This window comes from Silene latifolia, chromosome 8, assembly GCF_048544455.1.
Source record: "Silene latifolia isolate original U9 population chromosome 8, ASM4854445v1, whole genome shotgun sequence".
Lineage (NCBI taxonomy): Eukaryota > Viridiplantae > Streptophyta > Magnoliopsida > Caryophyllales > Caryophyllaceae > Silene > Silene latifolia.
The window spans coordinates 90,737,896-90,760,681 of NC_133533.1; the positions used below are offsets into that span (position 1 = coordinate 90,737,896).

At 37.4% G+C, this 22,786-nt stretch overlaps 1 protein-coding gene and 1 long non-coding RNA gene across 2 annotated transcripts; one reads left to right on the forward strand and one right to left on the reverse strand.

Annotated features, from left to right (window-relative positions):
* Positions 1 to 3,642: 3,642 nt before the first annotated feature.
* On the reverse strand, positions 3,643 to 6,839 carry LOC141594463 (uncharacterized). The gene is made up of 2 exons (XR_012522219.1): positions 6,536 to 6,839; positions 3,643 to 4,120 (listed from the first exon to the last, which is right to left on the reverse strand). It is a non-coding gene; the product is annotated as an uncharacterized LOC141594463 (long non-coding RNA).
* A 10,789-nt stretch (positions 6,840 to 17,628) lies between these two features.
* Positions 17,629 to 22,406, forward strand: LOC141595498 (uncharacterized). Its single transcript, XM_074415466.1, has 3 exons — positions 17,629 to 18,511; positions 18,557 to 20,335; positions 22,267 to 22,406. The coding sequence occupies exons 1-3, from the start codon at positions 17,629 to 17,631 to the stop codon at positions 22,404 to 22,406; spliced, it is 2,802 nt and encodes a 933-aa protein (XP_074271567.1).
* Positions 22,407 to 22,786: the final 380 nt, after the last annotated feature.

Sequence of the window (22,786 nt, forward strand, 5' to 3'; positions counted from 1 at the left end):
GTAGTATTTGACCTGTTTTGACCTTAAGACGACCGTGTGCATATTTGTTTACCTTTCTATATTAAGAATATTAGGGATATTCTACGGTGTACCCGTGTTTTCTCAAATTCTACCATATACCCTCGATTTTGAAGAAACATCTCATATACCCCTAAACTCCCAGATTCGTTTCTAATATACCCCAAATATCCAAATTCGTGTTTTTAATGGTTAAATATTGTCACAAAAATTGTACATTGATGAGTAAATAAGGTTTATATTGATTGCTCTGCGTATTCTAGATGAGTAATCAACTAAAACCGCATAAATGTTATATTTAAAATTGTAAAATTTTAGCATTTAGGATATTTGTAGAACAATTTACTGAGTCTAGGGGTGTTTGGTGTGATTTTGAAAAGGCCAGGGAATATTGTAGAATCCGGAAAACTACAGGGGGACATGAGTACATCATAAAAAAAAAACCCAGATTATTATAAAATATAATTTGACCATTCACAGAACTTATTATTCACTTGTCATTTAATTTAGGCTCTGTTTGGTAAAACTGACTGAAAAGGTACCTGAAACCTAATAAGGTGACTGAAATTAAAAAGGTACATGAAAAGCTAGCTGAAAATTGGAAACTGGTAAGGTAGCTAAATAATTGTAAAATGTTTGGTAAAACTAACTGAAAAGGTAACTGATTTTTTGTAAAATGACATAAAAGGACATAATAATTATAATAAATTAATTTAAATAAAGGATAAATATGTAAAGTAGAACATTTCAGCTACCTGAAACTTTAAAAAGCTCCTAGGAGTATCTTTTCATTTCAGGTACCTGAAAATTCATTTCAGCTACCTGAAATGACTTTACCAAATAACACTAGGTAAAACAACTACCTGAAATATTAGTCAAATCAGGTTGCTTGGTTAAATCAGGTACCTGAAATGTCTCGCCAAACATATCCTTATTATCCACTTGCATTTAACAACACCATTCTCAAGTACACCTTACCTAAATAACATGACTCGTACTCGACCCGACACTCAAACTCAAGATTCGGGCTTGACCCAAAACTCGAATTGACCTGACCCACTATACCTGACCCTAATGTTTGATGTTGCAAACTTATTATTATCCCTGAATAACTTGATAAAATAAAGTGGACCTGAATCCGAAATAACCCGGCCCGAAGTCAACAAACCCGAATTTGAACCGACTCGAGCTGACCTGACCCGAATACAACCCGCTTGACCCGTTTGTCAGCTCTATTCCCAAGTGGTTCCCTCCCCTCTCCTTAACTTTTATGCCAAAAAAAAAGGTAAACAAATGACCAGAATAAATGAATTATTGTTTTTTACTCGCCCGTTTAGCAACATTATTGTATGGTACAGAAAAGAAAAGCATAAAAGCGAAAAAAAGGATCAAAGCCACCGCTCCTTCACCTTACGTAGCAGCTTTGTCCGCAACATAAAAGAAAAATACTTAAATGCTTCAAAATTTCAATTTAAATCAAATATTTATTAGTTATTTTACAGAAATAATCCGAACTATAAGTTTTATTAAGATTTATCGATTTTCATATACGAGTACTCCATAATCTATACAATAACATGAAAAACCTAACTTGAGCATTCTAATACGACATGTGGCATTGCTACAATCACTTCAAATACTCCATATACTATGATGTGCTTGATTAAGAAGAGAATTCATTACTGAATTTATGTAAATGGGATAGATGTCCAATTAATCTCATTAAGTTCTATGTTTTTTAATAGAGGAAATGAAGTGTTACTTCAAGTAGTATTGTTATAACGCAAATTCTTGTTTATAACGGTTGTAAACACGACAATAGTGAAACGGACTCGGATATTAGTTATTTAAATCTAATTAACAAGTAATATGGGTTGGGTAAATTTAGTCATGTAAATTCCACAAAATCAGCAACTAAATAATACACTTACCTTAATTAAAATATTTTTAATTAGTCTCCCATATTAAGCAAATACACAGACACAACGGTTTCACCATTGTTACTCATATCAATTATGTTCATCTCCTACCTTTGTTTGTAAGATGATCAACCATCCCATTTGTGTGAAAGACGATGATGATACCATATTTACACCCCATAATGACGATATGGTAAGTCCATCTTTAAATGAAGATGATAATCACGTCGAAGCCGATGTTAGTCTCATTATATTGAACGATGGATCAATTCATTCTCTTAAAAAAGGTTATGGACGTTTTATTTAACCCTGATGTCGTCACATATAATTTGTATCCACCATCGATCAAATTGTAACCATTATTGGTTACTATGTTACCACATAACATGATTCAATAGCTTCTGATTATTTGTTCTTACTTTTATGTTTTAGAATTTGATATTACTGGCTCTCATGTCGGATTGAAGACTACAAAATGGCAATACTTACTCACTGTATACAATAGACATGCTCGAGCAGCGAGATTTAGTACTAGAAAAGGCACTCGTCGTATGAGAAAAATATCGAGTATCAGAGATATTTAGTACTAGAAAAGGCATGGACGATCATTGAATTCTAATGGGACACCAATGTTGTCAGGTACCCAAACGAAGCGAGTCAACATTACTAGCTAGATGTGATTGCAAGCAAGACCTCCATAAGGACATAACTCAACATGGATGGAGTTTGGGAAATTTTAAAACACAACCTTGATCATAACAATATCTTAACTCCCCTTCAATGGCATCGCATTCACAGGTGTGAACGAAGAATAACGGCAAAAGAGGGTGAGGTAATTGAAATGACGACCGAAGCTTTGGTTCGTCCATGTGTTCAATATCGTGTTCTAGCTGTCACTTTTGGAGGTGAAGAGTTAGTTAAGCACACAGTGAGAGACCATATCAAATACGTCAATAGGGAGAAAAAGGATTGTACATCAGATGTACTACCTCATACTTAATGACTTTTTGAGTTTTTATGTATTTTTTTTTTTAGTTTTATAGAGTTTAAAAATTACATTTTAGTTTTATGATGTCAAAAATCAAATTTTTCTGAGCTTATATGTAATTTTTTTGAGTTATAATGTGACTTTTTGAGATTAATGTTTAAATAAACGAATTCAAAAACTTTATAATAAAACTCAAAAATTTTAAATTAAAACTCAAAATTTTTATCTTGATGCTCAAAAAACTATACTATCTGATGTATTACATCAGACGTATAATCCACTTAATGGTCAGTAGGCTTAAGATGTGTGCTATTTTTGTGACCATATCTTACTAGTCATTATGGTTACAAAATTAATTTTCTGAATTACATGTTACAGATATTTGGTTACAAACTCAATTTTCTTAGTCATAAATAATTGCATGATGTGCTACTATATAGTAAACTTGTTACTAGCGACAAATTGTGGACATATAGCTACAAAATTATCTGACTAAGAAAATAAACAAGGCGTAATATTGTATTTAAAGCAATAGTTGTTAACTATCTATCTAAGGTAGAAGTTTGATAACTTTGTGACCAAATAAACATGATATCCTTTATTTTGTGACCAACTTTGATGATGTTGTGACCGTATCTAGTAAACTTGTTACTAGCATAGAATTGTATATATTTGACCACAAAATTATTTAACTAAGAAAATAAAGAAGGCATAATATTGTCTTAAAAGCAATACTTGTTCAATTAATTCACAATCCGAACTAGAAAACGACCAAAACAGGGTGCGTTCAGTACTTAGTCATTCACATATATATTAAGAGCAAAATGTGAATGACATATCAACTACAACTAGAAAGCAATAACAGTTTTAAATCAATTACCAAATCCAAATAAAAATAGTATTCTACTTGAGGTGCGCAAAACCTCCTTCCCATGGTTACAAGGTAACATAAATGTACATTATCTCTCGTCAAAACAAAGTACTGCTCCTTATCAATCTAGAACATCCTGGAGTCTGGGTCATAACGCGTCATCAACCAATCTATCATTACATGATACATTCTGCTAGCTCTAACCTCCAACAGCCCCCAAAACCAATCTCTTCAACACTTTTCGTCTGCTCTTCAGTCATCTTCTTAATAAGTTTAAACAAACCACCCGAGGACCCGTATGCATCAGTAATCTTTTTAGAAGTCCTGTCAAACGTAAAAAAAATAGAGATGAAACATGGCTACTAACTAGTTATTCATGGTCAAAACAATTGAACTACATATTCAAATACAAAAATTAAATGAGTACTTAAAAAATATAATTAAATTAGGAACAATATATTTAGCGATAAATATCACAACAATGGTAACTAACAAAATACTCATATATGTACCTACTAAGTTCATCAAAATGGTACTAAGCTAATAAATGGCCACAAAGATTAGCATATTGGTCACAAATGGTCCTAAGCTACTTACATCATTTGTTTGGTCATTAAGTTCAGCAAAATGGTCACAAAGATTGAAAACAAAAGTATTCCTTAACAAATGGTCTAAAGCTACAAATAGCACGAACTTGGTCACATTTGGTCTTAACAAGTTACAAGAACAGATCTAATTCAACATCAACAAATAGCCACTAAGTTTAGCAAAATGGTCACAAAGAACTGAAAACGAAAGTATTCCTTAACAAATGGTCTTAAGTTACAAATAAGCACAAATTTGGTCACATTATGATCTTAATAAGTTACAAAAAAAGATCTAATTAAACATCAATAATCAACAAATGGCTACTAAGTTCAGCAAAAATGGTCACAAAAACTGAAAACAGAACTACTCTTTAACAAACGGTCTTAAGCTATAAATAGCATAGACTTGGTCACATTCTAATCTTAATAAGTTACAAAAAAGATGTAATTAAACATCAACAAATGACCACTAAGTTCAGCAAAATGGTCACAAAAACTGAAATCAGAACTACTCTTTACAAATGGTCATAAGGTACAAATTGAAGGAAATGTAGATTCATATACATATTAACATACTCATATATGTCTAAATAATTTGTCATAAAATTAAAACGGATTTTATGCATGCAAACAATTAATATAATAGAGGAGAAACCATGTCCTTACATTGAAGATTTCGGTTATATTGGGCACAAGAGAGATCACATTTCTCTCTTGTTCTTGAGCTTTCCCTTATGGATGAACAAGATCTAAGTATAAGATCTCTCCCTAAGCTTTATACCCAAGGCTTTCTCTTAATCTAATTAATATTATTTGAGCTAGTATAATATTAATCTTAGTGAAAAATTGAACCAAAAAGGTTTGGTTTTTACTCTCTAAAACCGGTTAGAGGAGAGGGATTTCTAGAGGTTTTTCTCTTTCTAAAATATTTTGAAGTAAGAATGAATGAATATCTACAATCTTGCATGTAGTGTATATTCAAAAATAAAAGACAAAACTCTTTTCCTTTTTCTTTTGTGAACCGTGTAAGAGGAGAGGAGAGGGGAAGAAAAAGACCCAATGCATGCATTAGTTTGCCTTCACAAGGTAAATAGGGTTGCATGGCTACTCTCCTATTTTAATCATTATGTTTACCACTAATTGTAAACACAACATTAATCCTAATCCTCCTCAAATTTTCGGCATATGTATAATATGGATTCCATATTATTTTTGTCAATTGTCAATATGTCACATGTCACATGTCACATAAATTTGTTATGTATTTTTAACATATTAAAAATCAACGTATTAATAAAAATACGTCACATACAAAAATCGACTTAGTAATTTCATAATTACTTGTGCCAAAATATTTTACCAATTTATAAATCGTATTTACAAAAATTCATTCAATTCCGATTGTTTCTTTAAACAATAATTTCATCCGAGTAATGAAACAATTCGATTACTCAGACCGTATCTCATTTAATCACATTTCAATTTGATACGTAAATCTTATTTCCAAAATCGTCCGTCAATTTTTCAAGTAATTTAATTAACTCGTAACACTATACGATTAATTAAATGATCAATTAAGAGTATTGCCCTTTAGGTATGACCTAGGGGGTCAACTGATCACCACCGTCACACACGACAAGAATGTCAAACTCTAGTCGACCAATCATTACCGATATATGTTGACCAGTTGACAGTAACAATATTACTTCCCAATTGTATTCATTTTAATGAGACTTAAACATGTGATCATCATGATCAACAGTCGTGATCGCATTATTGTCGGAGGACACATATTCCAACACAAATAGCATAAACTTGCTCACATTATGATCTTATAAGTTCCAAAAAACATATCTAATTCAACGTACTCAAAAATTACCAAAAACGGCTACTAAATGATTATCCATGGTAACAATATTAATCAAGATGTAAAAACTTATAAAACCGACAAATCAACATCAACACCATTAAGTCGTTGTTTTTCTTCATTCTCTCCATTATTAGGCCGGCCTTTCCTCTTATTCTTAATTGTAACTGCTTGTCTCGGATTTTCATCTCCTTAAAACAAAGAATCGACCCAAAAAAGTAACTACAATGAAATTATCTAAGTAAAAAATAGTGAAATCAGTACTATTAAATTACAGAATCATACCTTTAATACCACTTGATGAAGTTGCTTCAACCAAACCCCTTTTTGCTGCTTGCTTCCTCATCATTTCCGAAAAACTGAAAATACAAACAACAAATTGATTGCAAAAAAACCGGTACTATGGTAAGTTTAGATCCGAAATTATGATAATTAAAAAGTAGCTACAATTAGGTTGAAACTGAACAAAAAAATGGGAAGAAGATGGTAGGTTGAATCTGAATGAAAATGGAGGTAGAGCGGTTATGGAGAAGCGTGAAAGACAAAATATGGGAAAGGAAGGAAAATCTTCTACAAGATTTTTGGAAAGAAAAAAGGCATGAATATAGGCAACAATTTAATTACACTCATTAGACGGTTAGGTTGATTAGTTTTCCATTTATAAATAATTTTATCTCTTTAAATTATCGTAATTGCTATTTCCTACACACATTTTTACTTAATCCTACACAAAATTTCCCGATTTTTCAACTTTGCCCCTCTCATTTCTCCCACAAAAAAACCCTAAATCATGGGTTCAACACTGTATCTGTAAAATCTAATCCCGCTACGTTGCCTCCGGTCGTCGCCCTCCTCAAACGTCGCCGCCGATCTCCTCCTCCCTCTTCCGACGACGGCGATCACTTTCTCGGTGGCTTTTACAGCAGGTGTAATTGGACCATTGGAGGTTGCGGTAAATGGAGCAGCGACGATTGATACCCGTCTTTTGATAAGATAATTAATTAATGAATATCTAGAGGATTCGTCCTTTAATTTGTTTTTTCCTGGATGTTCGTTGAAGGTTGTGTGATAGTTTCATAGGAGAAGGAGAAAGGTCTAATCATGATTGTCGTTGTTTGATTGTATTATAATCAGTAAAAGTTGTGATTGGGAGGCGATGAATGATTCAATAAATTGGCGTTTCTTATTTTTGAGTTTTTCATTCTCTCTTGTTTCTTTGGTGGGTGAAAAATGAGAGGGGTATATTCGGAATAAAGGGAAAAAATGTGCGGGATTGAGTGAATTGGTGTGCGGGATTTAGCAAGTCCCTAAATTATATCCTACCATTTAATCCTATATGGTAACTTATTTGGTCTGTTTTATTGGTATAACGGATACATCCGTTATACAGGAGACTAATTGTTATTATAATCACTTCAAATACCCCATATACTATGATGTGCTTGATTAAGAAGATAATTCTTTACTGAATTCATATGCTAGCATAAATGAGAGATAAATGTCCACTTAATTTCATTAACTTCTATGTTTATTTTTTTTAATATAAGAGATGAAGAGTTACTTAAAATATTCCTCCGTATCTTTTATAAAAACCCACATTTACCTAATCATGATTTTAGTTTGGAATCTTCAACATACGGTGCATCCATTTTCTGCTAATCTCATAGTATAGTTTATAATTGTTGTTATTTTGATTTTGATTTTACGATGCGTTTATTTTCCGCTAATCTCATATAATTTATACTTTTGTGGTTTTGACTTTTAGGATAGTTTCTATATATTTCATTGATTATTGATTTCTAAATAATATTATTGGGTACTTGAGCTCCTGATTTGACTTATTCGAGATTAATATTTGTACGGAATTGTTACTAAAGTATTTCATTTGATTAATTTATATATTTTCGTGTTGAATTCGAAAGTAAGTTAGGATGGCGTTATCAAGAAGTGTTAGAAATTATTAATCTCATTATACAACATATTCATATATGTTCAAATTTATTTAGTCATAAAATAAATTCTAAATATTATGCATGCAAACTAAATAAGAAGAGATAAGAAAATCGGATTTCTCACCATCAATATTTCGGCCAAATGTGCACAAATGAAGTCTCCTACCTCACTTGTTCTTGAGCTTTCCATATATTAGGATGATCCTCCAAAGACCTCAAGTGTAGAAGTCACTCCTCTTGATTGCACCCAAGATTATCCCTTATCCCCACTAAATAATATCAGCTAGATATTAGTTTAGTAGTTTACCTTAAAATTGATTACTAACACTCATATATTACATTAATAATTTTAGTAATCTCTATGAACAATTTCAATCAAAAATCTCATGTTTTGATGAAGGAAAAAGATGAATATGTGTGTGAGAGAGAGAGAGAGACTTTTGCATGTGTATGAATACAAGTCAAATTGAAGAGAATAAAATTCTCTCCTCTTGTTGCACAAAACCGGTGGAGGGAGGTCTCTTAAGACCAATGCATGGCCTTTTTCTTTTACTTTTGTTCTTATTAAGTAAAGTAGGTGTAAGACTACCCTACATCATAGGTGAAGCAAAACGACTCACATTAGACATGTTTGTACCCGGTTTTGGTCCCTTGACCGAAATAGGGTCCGAATAAGAAATCCGTCTAAGAATAATGGGGGCTTTTCGGCTTAGAAGTCTTCTATGAAGAGTCAAGAGCATTTTTGTCTAAGGGTTGGTGTCTTGGGAAGGTGATTGTCATAGGGCAAGGCTAAGGAACAAACCGGGTGGCCCCTTTTACACGGTTTGCAACACCAAGGACAAGGGTCGCTTTCAAGTTTCCCTTTTCGTCCAAGACAACCTCTCAAGCCTCTCTTACATGCTCTAGCCCTTATACCCTTTGATGGCCGGATCTTTTGAAGCTTCCAAGGAGTCTTAATTATCATTGTCTTCATTAGTTTACTTTCTTGCTTTCTTTTAAGATTTTTAACTTGTGTAAGAACTTGTGTAAGGCTTAGGGCCACCTTTTGAAACCGGTTTTCTAGGGTCTTTTGGACCGTTAGATGCTAGGTTGGATGGATGGATAGGATTGTTTTGCTTGGCCTATAAAAGCAAGGCATTCCTTAGTGTAAAAATCAGATTTTGATGAATGAACAAACACAAGTTAGAAACATTGATTTTCTACTAATCTCCTTTGCTTAGTGCTGGGAAATCCTCTTTTGCTTAGTGCTTAGAGTCGGGTATTTTCTTTGCTTAGTGCTTGAAATTATCCTCAGGCTTAGTCTAGTGGCTTTGTGCTTAGATTAAGTCATATCCCAATCACATCCTTTACTCTATTCGATTGTAGACTTCTGGAAACCGTGGTTATAAACAGTTCTGTCGACTGTTCGATTGCAGTCCTCGGAGTTTCTGTTAAGTTTTTAGTTGATTTTATCACAATTAAACTGTCCCATTCACTGTCCAAATCGAGTCATTTTCGAGTCTTGAGAGTTTTACTTCAAATTGGTTATCAGAGCTAAGGTTTAACACAATTCCATTGTTGTGTTAGTCTTGGGTTGGTAATCCTCCTTGTGAGTTCACTAAACCTCAAACTACTTTCAAAAACACAAAAACAACCATGAGTGAAGAAAGGCTACTTGGAATTGAGACTCAAGTAACACAACTCTCCGAGAAATGCGATCTAATGATAGACTCCTTCAATGCTATCATGGCTAACATTCCAACACCACCAAGAGGCCGAGGAAGACATCCAGCTCACCGTGGTAGAGGACGTGGCCGAGGGTTTGGAGCAAGAAACTACGAAGCCAACCATGAAGAGGAGGACTTACACTCGGATGAAGAGGGTTCTTTTATTGAGGCCGAGCATGAAGAGCATCCTAAAGACCTAAAGGTAGAAATTCCGGACTTCCATGGTAGTTTAAATCCCGCTGACTTACTAGATTGGTTTAGGTCAATTGAAAGAGTCTTTGAATTTAAATCATACTCGGATGCTAAGTCTTTCAAGGTTGCTATTTTAAAATTCAAAGGTTATGCATCTCTTTGGAATGAAAACATGAAAAGTCAAAGGAAGAGGGATGGTAAAGAACCCATAAAATCTTGGTCGAAATTGAAAAAGAAGCTTAGTGACAAGTTTATTCCCAAAGAGTATACTCAAGACATGTTCATTAAACTTACTCAACTAAAACAAGATCAACAACCACTTGAGTCTTACATTAGGGATTTTGAACAACTCACTTTGCAATGTGAAATCAATGAGAAACCAGAACAAAAAATTGCTAGATTTGTTGAAGGGTTGGATGATAGAATTGTTAATAGAGTCCGAATGCAACCATTGTGGTCTTTTAATGAAGCCGTGAACTTGGCTTTAAGGGTGGAAAAATTGGGCAAGGGGAAACCGTCCAACTCAAAATTGCCGACCAAAACAACCACCAAGACTACCTATGCCGAGACCAAACCCAAAGAAAACCACACCCAGACCGTGACCCCCACACTTGACAAAGGAAGAGACATTGAATCCTCACAAAGAAAGACCTTACCCCTTAAAAAATGTTTCAAATGTCAAGGCTATGGTCACTTTGCCAAAGAGTGTCCAACTCAAAGAGCCCTTAGTAGCTTTGAAGTGGTTCATTGGGGAGATGATGAAATTCTTGTGTGTGATGAGGATGAGGAAACCGAGGAGACTAAGGATGAGGAGTTAGTATTGCCGGATTCCGGGATGAGTCTAGTCACTTGGAGAGTGTTGAGTGCTCAACCATTGGAAACGGATCAAAGATAACAACTTTTTAGGTCTAGGTGTACCATTGGAGGGAAAGTTTGCAACCTAATTATTGATGGAGGTAGTTGTACTAATGTGGCCTCTAGTATCCTTGTTGAGAAGCTTTCCTTAACCACCCAAAACCATCCATTTTCTTACAAATTGAGGTGGCTTGACAAGGGAGCCGAATTGAAGGTTGACAAACAATGCCTAGTGTCCTTCTCCATTGGCAAAAATTATGTTGATAATGTTCTTTGTGAGGTCCTACCTATGGATGCTTGCCATCTCCTATTTGGTAGACCTTGGGAGTTTGATAAGAGTGCGGTGCATCATGGAAAGGATAACACTTATTCCTTTGAGTTTGACAAGAGGAAGATCACTCTAGCACCTCTTCCACCATCCTCCATGCTTGAACCTTACAAAGAAGTGATGCTAATCAAGGAGGGTGAAATGGTCCCCGAAAAGAGTAATGAGAAAGGTATTCATGTTCACCTTGCCGAGGGTGTATCCAAGGAACAAGACGAAACATTCCCTAGCATGGTTCAAAATTTGAACAAGTTCTTTCAAGATGATCCACCTAATGTCGAGCATATGTCCATGGAACAAGATGAGCCGTTCACTAATACGGTTCGAACAAGGGTCGAGGTCCATGAAAATGTTCCTCCAATTGCTAATCCAAGAATGAAGGCCGAGGTCCCTAAAAATCCTTGGTTCGACTATGGTGTCCATAAGTTCAAAGACAAACTAGGGGAGTGTTCAAATGTAAAAGAAGAATCCAAGTGGAGTAGTGCCAATGATCAAGTCCAAGATGAGCTCCTTGTCAATATTGGAGCCGAAAGTACCATTGGTAGGGTGCAAGTTCATCATCCCGTCTCTCCCACTACTAGTCCAATTGGGAATGAAAGCAAGGACAAGTCAAATGCCTACTTGAGCGATCAAAGAAATAGGGTCAAGAAACGGTCTCAAGAGGGGATCCTTAACAATGTCCAAACCGCGGGTGTCCATGATGGTGTGCATTGTGACTATTTCGTACACCCTATTCCAAGTTTAATTGAAGATGAGCACAAGGCCAATGGCATGGGCGGTATGATCAGAATAGTCAAGGGGAGTGTTCACCCAAGTAAGCAAGGAAATAGTGTCAAGGAACGGGTTGAACAAGGGCTCACTCGTCATGTTCAATTCATGGCCAACAAGAAAGGGTCCATGAACTCCAAGCAAGGGACGAAATTCATAATTGGGGATCAAGTTTGGGTCCATTTACACAAGTTAGGAGTCCTTACAAAAGGGGATAAACTCATGCCAAGAGAAGAAGGTCCGTTCAAGGTCACTAGTCAAGTTGGGTGTGCCAAGTATAAGGTCGATTTATTGGGAATCCATGACACATTCAATGTTAGTGATTTAAGTCTTTGTGATGAAGAGCCTAGTGATGGAAATGCCGAGGATTTGAGGACAAATCCTTTTCAAGAGAAGGAGTTTGAAGCAAAACGACTAACATTAGACATGTTTGTACCCGGTTTTGGTCCCTTGACCGAAATAGGGTCCGAATAAGAAATCCGTCTAAGAATAATGGGGGCTTTTCGGCTTAGAAGTCTTCTATGAAGAGTCAAGAGCATTTTTGTCTAAGGGTTGGTGTCTTGGGAAGGTGATTGTCATAGGGCAAGGCTAAGGAACAAACCGGGTGGCCCCTTTTACACGGTTTGCAACACCAAGGACAAGGGTCGCTTTCAAGTTTCCCTTTTCGTCCAAGACAACCTCTCAAGCCTCTCTTACATGCTCTAGCCCTTATACCCTTTGATGGCCGGATATTTTGAAGCTTCCAAGGAGTCCTAATTATCATTGTCTTCATTAGTTTACTTTCTTGCTTTCTTTTAAGATTTTTAACTTGTGTAAGAACTTGTGTAAGGCTTAGGGCCACCTTTTGAAACCGGTTTTCTAGGGTCTTTTGGACCGTTAGATGCTAGGTTGGATGGATGGATAGGATTGTTTTGCTTGGCCTATAAAAGCAAGGCATTCCTTAGTGTAAAAATCAGATTTTGATGAATGAACAAACACAAGTTAGAAACATTGATTTTCTACTAATCTCCTTTGCTTAGTGCTGGGAAATCCTCTTTTGCTTAGTGCTTAAAGTCGGGTATTTTCTTTGCTTAGTGCTTAAAATTATCCCCAGGCTTAGTCTAGTGGCTTTGTGCTTGGATTAAGTCATATCCTAATCACATCCTTTACTCTATTCGATTATAGAGTTCTGGAAACCGTGGTTATAAACAGTTCTGTCGACTGTTCGATTGCAGTCCTCGGAGTTTCTGTTAAGTTTTTAGTTGATTTTATCACAATTAAACTGTCCCATTCACTGTCCAAATCGAGTCATTTTCGAGTCTTGAGAGTTTTACTTCAAATTGGTTATCAGAGCTAAGGTTTAACACAATTCCATTGTTGTGTTAGTCTTGGGTTGGTAATCCTCCTTGTGAGTTAACTAAACCTCAAACTACTTTCAAAAACACAAAAACAACCATGAGTGAAGAAAGGCTACTTGGAATTGAGACTCAAGTAACACAACTCTCCGAGAAATGCGATCTAATGATAGACTCCTTCAATGCTATCATGGCTAACATTCCAACACCACCACGAGGCCGAGGAAGACATCCACCTCACTGTGGTAGAGGACGTGGCCGAGGGTTTGGAGCAAGAAACCACGAAGCCAACCATGAAGAGGAGGACTTACACTCGGATGAAGAGGGTTCTTTTATTGAGGCCGAGCATGAAGAGCATCCTAAAGACCTAAAGGTAGAAATTCCGGACTTCCATGGTAGTTTAAATCCCGATGACTTACTAGATTGGTTTAGGTCAATTGAAAGAGTCTTTGAATTTAAATCATACTCGGATGCTAAGTCTTTCAAGGTTGCTATTTTAAAATTCAAAGGTTATGCATCTCTTTGGAATGAAAACATGAAAAGTCAAAGGAAGAGGGATGGTAAAGAACCCATAAAATCTTGGTCGAAATTGAAAAAGAAGCTTAGTGACAAGTTTATTCCCTAAGAGTATACAAAAGACATGTTCATTAAACTTACTCAACTAAAACAAGATCAACAACCACTTGAGTCTTACATTAGGGATTTTGAACAACTCACTTTGCAATGTGAAATCAATGAGAAACCGGAACAAAAAATTGCTAGATTTGTTGAAGGGTTGGATGATAGAATTGTTAATAGAGTCTGAATGCAACCATTGTGGTCTTTTAATCAAGCCGTGAACTTGGCTTTAAGGGTGGAAAAATTGGGCAAGGGGAAACCGTCCAACTCAAAATTGCCGACCAAAACAACCACCAAGACTACCTATGCCGAGACCAAACCCAAAGAAAACCACACCCAGACCGTGACCCCCACACTTGACAAAGGAAAAGGCATTGAATCCTCACAAAGAAAGACCTTACCCCTTAAAAAATGTTTCAAATGTCAAGGCTATGGTCACTTTGCCAAAGAGTGTCCAACTCAAAGAGCCCTTAGTATCTTTGAAGTGGTTCATTGGGGAGAGGATGAAATTCTTGTGTGTGATGAGGATGAGGAAACCGAGGAGACTAAGGATGAGGAGTTAGTATTGCCGGATTCCGGGATGAGTCTAGTCACTTGGAGAGTGTTGAGTGCTCAACCATTGGAAACGGATCAAAGATAACAACTTTTTAGGTCTAGGTGTACCATTGGAGGGAAAGATTGCAACCTAATCATTGATGGAGGTAGTTGTACTAATGTGGCCTCTAGTATCCTTGTTGAGAAGCTTTCCTTAACCACCCAAAACCATCCATGTCCTTACAAATTGAGGTGGCTTGACAAGGGAGCCGAATTGAAGGTTGACAAACAATGCCTAGTGTCCTTCTCCATTGGCAAAAATTATGTTGATAATGTTCTTTGTGATGTCCTACCTATGGATGCTTGCCATCTCCTACTTGGTAGACCTTGGGAGTTTGATAAGAGTGCGGTGCCTCATGGAAAGGATAACACTTATTCCTTTGAGTTTGACAAGAGGAAGATCACTCTAGCACCTCTTCCACCATCCTCCATGCTTGAACCTTACAAAGAACTGATGCTAATCAAGGAGGCTGAAATGGTCCCCGAAAAGAGTAATGAGAAAGGTATTCATGTTCACCTTGCCGAGGGTGTATCCAAGGAACAAGACGAAACATTCCCTAGCATGGTTCAAAATTTGAACAAGTTCTTTCAAGATGATCCACCTAATGTCGAGCATATGTCCATGGAACAAGATGAGCCGTTCACTAATACGGTTCGAACAAGGGTCGAGGTCCATGAAAATGTTCCTCCAATTGCTAATCCAAGAATGAAGGCCGAGGTCCCTAAAAATCCTTGGTTCGACTATGGTGTCCATAAGTTCAAAGACAAACTAGGGGAGTGTTCAAATGTAAAAGAAGAATCCAAGTGGAGTAGTGCCAATGATCAAGTCCAAGATGAGCTCCTTGTCAAGATTGGAGCCGAAAGTACCATTGGTAGGGTGCAAGTTCATCATCCCGTCTCTACCACCACTAGTCCAATTTGGAATGAAAGCAAGGACAAGTCAAATGCCTACTTGAGCGATCAAAGAAATAGGGTCAAGAAACGGGCTCAAGAGGGGATCCTTAACAATGTCCAAACCGTGGGTGTCCATGATGGTGTGCATTGTGACTATTCCGTACACCCTATTCCAAGTTTAATTGAAGATGAGCACAAGGCCAATGGCATGGGCGGTATGATCAGAACAGTCAAGGGGAGTGTTCACCCAAGTAAGCAAGGAAATAGTGTCAAGGAACGGGTTGAACAAGGGCTCACTCGTCATGTTCAATTCATGGCCAACAAGAAAGGGTCCATGAACTCCAAGCAAGGGACGAAATTCATAATTGGGGATCAAGTTTGGGTCCATTTACACAAGTTAGGAGTCCTTACAAAAGGGGATAAACTCATGCCAAGAGAAGAAGGTCCGTTCAAGGTCACTAGTCAAGTTGGGTGTGCCAAGTATAAGGTCGATTTATTGGGAATCCATGCCACATTCAAGGTTAGTGATTTAAGTCTTTGTGATGAAGAGCCTAGTGATGGAAATGCCGAGGATTTGAGGACAAATCCTTTTCAAGAGAAGGAGTTTGAAGCAAAACGACTAACATTAGACATGTTTGTACCCGGTTTTGGTCCCTTGACCGAAATAGGGTCCGAATAAGAAATCCGTCTAAGAATAATGGGGGCTTTTCGGCTTAGAAGTCTTCTATGAAGAGTCAAGAGCATTTTTGTCTAAGGGTTGGTGTCTTGGGAAGGTGATTGTCATAGGGCAAGGCTAAGGAACAAACCGGGTGGCCCCTTTTACACGGTTTGCAACACCAAGGACAAGGGTCGCTTTCAAGTTTCCCTTTTCGTCCAAGACAACCTCTCAAGCCTCTCTTACATGCTCTAGCCCTTATACCCTTTGATGGCCGGATCTTTTGAAGCTTCCAAGGAGTCTTAATTATCATTGTCTTCATTAGTTTACTTTCTTGCTTTCTTTTAAGATTTTTAACTTGTGTAAGAACTTGTGTAAGGCTTAGGGCCACCTTTTGAAACCGGTTTTCTAGGGTCTTTTGTGATGCGTATAGAGGGGGGGTAAAAATTCTAATAAATTTCAGCGGGAATCACGAATAAATCCCGTCCAATTAGGTCTAAAATAAATACTTCGGTTAATAAAACTACGGGTTGACAAGTTGAAGCAAGTACGCATAAAACGTGGATGGGCTCAACTAAAGAAAAGGAAATATGCGCAATCGAGACTCAAGACCCGTGGGAACGCTGAAACCGTGTGGGAACAAGGGGAAGTGGCGGCATCTAGCAAGGGGAGAGGGATGTGGCGGAACCTAGCAAGGGGAGGAGAATTCCAATTTAGTTTTTAGCATTTTTCAAACTAGGTAGAACAAAAGTTGACAAAATAGTCTAGTTTGTGAGTTCTATGTTCATTCATCCTAGAACTCACAAATTAGCATTTAATGCTTGCTTGGAGGCCAAGGCTTTTGTCCTATATAAAGGACCTAGCTCCTCATTTGTACATAATCCAATTTTGAAGTAAAAACTTGAGAGTATTCTCTAAAACTTGTCTTGTCTTCTTGTGTTGTTACACGAGTAGTTTGGCTTAAGAGGTCGAAACGAGTATTTCGCACCTTGCTTGAACTAAGGACGCGCTCCGCAGTTTAAGTTGAATTACTTGACGCGTTTTCAAGTAATTCCCCATTGTTATCACTATAGGTCTAGTGATCGCAAATATCCCATTGATTCGATCTCTTCACAAAGAATCGAAGCAAATATCCTTTATCTTTTGAACAACAAAAACCCAAAAACAAAACAATTAAGTCTTCCGCTACGTATACGCTCCAAATGGTATCAGAGCTTCGGCTCTTGATCACCCCAAAAAAATCAAGACGGTCCTAAGGAGGTCCCAATCAATTTGTAGTTGAATATCCAACGCGATTGGTATTCAAAGGTTAGACTCAACGAGGTAGTTGAGGTTTAATCGATTGGATCTTGAAGGCACGGTTTGAACAAAAAAAAAATAAAAAAAAAAAAAATAATAAATACTATTCACGGTACTGTTCACGGTACTATTCACCATCAAAAAAAAAAAAAGAGAGCTTCGAAATTTCAAACAACCAACATCAAAATGAACTTCGACGATCCCAACTTTCTTGAGAATCTTCAAAGAGCCTTGAAAAAGTTACAAGAAAACGATTCCAAGTGGTTGCCTAGACGAGAACGAACCGTTGAAGAGTTCGAAGTGAGTGAACTACCCGAGTTCACGGGAGGCACGGACCCAAAGGACTACCTCGAATGGGAACGGAAAATCGAACGAATGTTTGATTTTGAAGTTCTGGATGACGCGAAACGCTGCAAGTACGCTACTCAAAGACTTAGTGGAGAGGCTTCACTATGGTACAGGAGTTTGAAAGCAAGGCGTGCTCGCGCTGGAAAAGAGAAATTATCATCTTGGGATTCACTTAAACGCAAATTGCGCAAGAGATATGTTCCAGCAACTTATAGGCTCCCGACTTATCGTGAGATCGCCAATCTCAACCAAGGGAGGCTTCATGTCTCTAAATACATCGACGAGTTTGATAATCTCACTCTAATGAGAGAAGTGGAAGAGAGTGAAGAATTAAAGATGGTTGAAGCACAAGGAAAATCTGAATTGCCAACAATTTATGGTGAGAGTAGTCGGAATTGGAGGAACAAGGGAGGACCGGAAGGGAGTCTGGCAAGTAATATTGGCGAACCCAAGTCGGCTGCCACCCTTAGTTCCACGGCAAGAGCGCCCGATTCTAAGGGAACAAGTCTAAGCGCGTGTCCAAATGAACAATTAAATACCTTGAGAGACACTGTTGCTTATCGGGATGAGTTGTTTGATGAGGAGGAACGATTGGGTGATGTGTTCAATTTCGAAGAAAGAGAAAAAGACGAGAGTATAGAGCCATTGAGTGACGATGATCAAATTAAAGATGTGATTGAAGATGACATATTTGCCAACTTGGATGAACCTCATGCGGGAGGTACTTCTTTATTTGATCCAAATCTACCAATTATTTTTGATGAAGAATTGGAAGAAGTTTATGACGAAACTCACATGGAAGAAAGTGATCATACAAGTTATGACGATGCAACTCAAGACAATCCTAATCTTGTGCCAATCTCGGATGAGGAAATCAAGGATGTTTTCTCCGAAGAACTACTCGCTGGTTTACCACCTATTCGAGGGATTGAACACCAAATCGATCTCCTACCCAGAGCTCCCTTACCAAACAAGGCCGCCTATAGATGCAATCCAATGGAGACAAAGGAATTGCAAATCGAGGAATTGATGGAACGAGGTTATGTGCGCGAGAGCACAAGTCCATGTGTTGTCCCTACTCTACTTGTCCCAAAGAAAGATGGGACGTGGCGAATGTGCGTTGATAGTCGAGTCATGAACAACATAACTATCAAGTATCGTTTTCCTATCCCAAGGCTTAACGACATGCTTGACGAGTTACATGGATCCGAAACCTTTTCTAAGATCGACTTAAGGAATGGTTATCACCAAATGCGAATAAGAGAAAGGGATAAGTGGAAAACCGCGTTCAAGACTAGACATGGGTTATACAAGTGGGCCGTCATGCCATTCGGATTAACCAATGCTCCGAGTACTTTTATGCGACTCTTGAACGAGGTACTCAAACCATTCTTGAGCAGATTTGTTGTCGTCTATTTGGATGACATTTTGGGGTACAGTCGAACTGAGGAAGAACATTTCTTACACCTTCGAGAGGTGTTCGACATACTTGGAGGGCAGAAACTCTATGGAAAGAAGAAGAAGTGGTCGTTGTGGGTCAAGAGTGTCATCTTTCTCGACTATATGTTATCTAAAGACGGGGTTTCGGTTGATCAAACCAAAATTGAGGCAATCAAGTCGTGGCCTACCCCTAAGCCCATCACGGAAGTCCAGTCATTTCGTGGGCTTGCTTCGTTTTATCGAAGGTTTATTCGGAACGTTAGTACCACTACTAGTCCTATCCCCGAGGGTACGAATAAAGGAACCTTCATATGGACCACAGCCGCTCAAAAGGAGTTCGAGACCATTATTCAAAAACTTTGCAAGGCACCATTATTGGCACTCCCGGATTTCACTCAACCATTTGAGGTGGAATATGACGCAAGCGGTGTTGGAATTGGAGCCATATTAATACAAGGAAAGCGACCCATCGCTTATTTCTCCGAGAAATTCAATGGTCCTAGATTCAACTACTCTACGTACGACAAAGAGTTATATGCGATCGTGAGAGCTCTTAATCATTGGAGTCGTTATCCCCGTCCGAATCACTTCATACTACATTCGGATCATGAATCGTTGAAGTACAATAACAGGAAGCATAAGTTGAATCTGAAACTTGCCAAATGGGCGGATCACATTAGTTTTGATTCCCAAGGGAAAGAACCGTATCAATCGCAAATTGATAAATACATTGACGAGAAGCTACATGGTGGGAACTCTAACTTCTTATTGAAGTCAATTTTCATGGAAGCTCATGATGATCTTGTTGCTTCGAGCAACCATTATTTGGATTTTGGTAGAATTGTGCATGGAAGGTGGTGGGAAGGAAATCACAAGAAAGTAAAGCACAAGCAAAGATGGCACACAATGGTTGTGATTGACAATACTCATTACAAATTCAAATCACCAGAGAGGGATAAATATGAAGACTACATTGAAGATGATGAGCTGAAGAAAAGATCAACGGGGTGCGTAAACTGCTTCATGTTCTTAATCAAGTTTGAATCTAACTTCCAGATTTGCTTTGATCCCGGCGGCATCAAATATGATTCGACTATGTGCTCGGGTTTGTTTGGGTTTATAATATTCATCCTTGATCCCGGCATACTGAGGCAAAGAATTGAGGACAATTCTTTTTTAAGGGAGAGAATTTGATGCGTATAGAGGGGGGGGGGGGGGTAAAAATTCTAATAAATTTCAGCGGGAATCACGAATAAATCCCGTCCAATTAGGTCTAAAATAAATACTTCGGTTAATAAAACTACGGGTTGACAAGTTGAAGCAAGTACGCATAAAACGTGGATAGGCTCAACTAAAGAAAAGGAAATATGCGCAATCGAGACTCAAGACCCGTGGGAACGCTGAAACCGTGTGGGAACAAGGGGAAGTGGCGGCATCTAGCAAGGGGAGAGGGATGTGGCGGAACCTAGCAAGGGGAGGAGAATTCCAATTTAGTTTTTAGCATTTTTCAAACTAGGTAGAACAAAAGTTGACAAAATAGTCTAGTTTGTGAGTTCTATGTTCATTCATCCTAGAACTCACAAATTAGCATTTAATGCTTGCTTGGAGGCCAAGGCTTTTGTCCTATATAAAGGACCTAGCTCCTCATTTGTACATAATCCAATTTTGAAGTAAAAACTTGAGAGTATTCTCTAAAACTTGTCTTGTCTTCTTGTGTTGTTACACGAGTCGTTTGGCTTAAGAGGTCGAAACGAGTATTTCGCACCTTGCTTGAACTAAGGACGCGCTCCGCAGTTTAAGTTGAATTACTTGACGCGTTTTCAAGTAATTCCCCATTGTTATCACTATAGGTCTAGTGATCGCAAATATCCCATTGATTCGATCTCTTCACAAAGAATCGAAGCAAATATCCTTTATCTTTTGCACAACAAAAACCCAAAAACAAAACAATTAAGTCTTCCGCTACGTATACGCTCCATTTTGGACCGTTAGATGCTAGGTTGGATGGATGGATAGGATTTTTTTGCTTGGCCTATAAAAGCAAGGCATTCCTTAGTGTAAAAATCAGATTTTGATGAATGAACAAACACAAGTTAGAAACATTGATTTTCTACTAATTTCCTTTGCTTAGTGCTGGGAAATCCTCTTTTGCTTAGTGCTTAGAGTCGGGTATTTTCTTTGCTTAGTGCTTGAAATTATCCTTAGGCTTAGTCTAGTGGCTTTGTGCTTGGATTAAGTCATATCCCAATCACATCCTTTACTCTATTCGATTGTAGAGTTCTGGAAACCGTGGTTATAAACAGTTCTGTCGACTGTTCGATTGCAGTCCTCGGAGTTTCTGTTACGTTTTTAGTTGATTTTATCACAATTAAACAGTCCCATTCACTGTCCAAATCGAGTCATTTTCGAGTCTTGAGAGTTTTACTTCAATAGGTAATCATAGTGTTTTATTTATCCATTAAATAAAACACCCACTCACCCATACTACCTCCATATTTCGGTCATATGAGATAAAATGGACCTCCATTTTATTTTGTCAATTTGTCACTTGTCACACAATATGTCACATGTAGTATGTTACATGTTATTAATTAATTTGATGCATATTTATCACATAAATATCATTTCATGAATTAATTAAATTACATACAACAAATTGACTAGTGATACTTGATCACTTAAATAAAATGGGTCATATAATTATAATTCGCAACATTTTGTAATTATAATTAACCATTCATACTTATCTCTATTGCTTCTCAAACAATAAACAATTTTAGTAACACGACATTTCAATTACTAAAATAAATCTTATTTAATCCCTTTACAATAAGATATCAATATTCTCTCTCACAAATGAATTAGAAGGTGTCTTTATCAGTTGCACTCTTATTATCCTCCTGGTTAATCAGTGTAAGGGTAGCATGTGGTACTTGTGTTGTGTTTATGGTGAACCTGATCTTACAAAAAGGGGTGCAGTTTGGGAAAATTTTACCTGTCATCTTAATTCCCTTAATAAACCCTTCTTGCTTATAGGTGATTTCAATCAAGTTGAGTTCTCTTCTGATAAGTTAGGTGGCAGTGATAAGTTGATCAGAGGAGCAAACTTATTCTCATACTGGAAGAATACACATTTTCTGATGGATATCCCCTTTAAGGGACCTAGATTCAATTAGTGCAATAATAGGGAGAGTCCACATCGAATATATGAAAGACTTGATAAGGGTTTTGCTTCTCATGATTGGCTTTTTCTATTCCCAAATACCTTTATCAAACACTTACCTATTCAGAATCGGATCACGCGCTTGTAATCCTTGATACAAATATGGTTCTCAATACTAAGAAGAAAGTTTATAGGCTAGAGACTTGGTGTTTTGATCATGCCGAATGCAGTGGTCTGGTTAAAGAAAGCTGGGAAAGAAAAGATAAGGGTGATGCTTCTCATATCCTTTTGGCAAAATTACGTAGTATAAATAACGCTTTCAGAGTTTGGGCTTGTAACAAAAAAGATAAATGGGGACTAAAGTGGAGTGTATTTGATGAGGATATTGAGTCC

Excerpts from the sequence above, each read along its gene's own strand:
- LOC141595498 (XM_074415466.1), top strand. The coding sequence starts at position 17,629 with ATGAACTTCGACGATCCCAACTTTCTTGAGAATCTTCAAAGAGCCTTG. Across the intron at positions 18,512-18,556 it reads GGATGAACCTCATGCGGGAG|AATTGGAAGAAGTTTATGAC; the intron begins GTACTTCTTTAT and ends TTTTTGATGAAG. Across the intron at positions 20,336-22,266 it reads TGATTCGACTATGTGCTCGG|GTGATTTCAATCAAGTTGAG; the intron begins GTTTGTTTGGGT and ends TCTTGCTTATAG.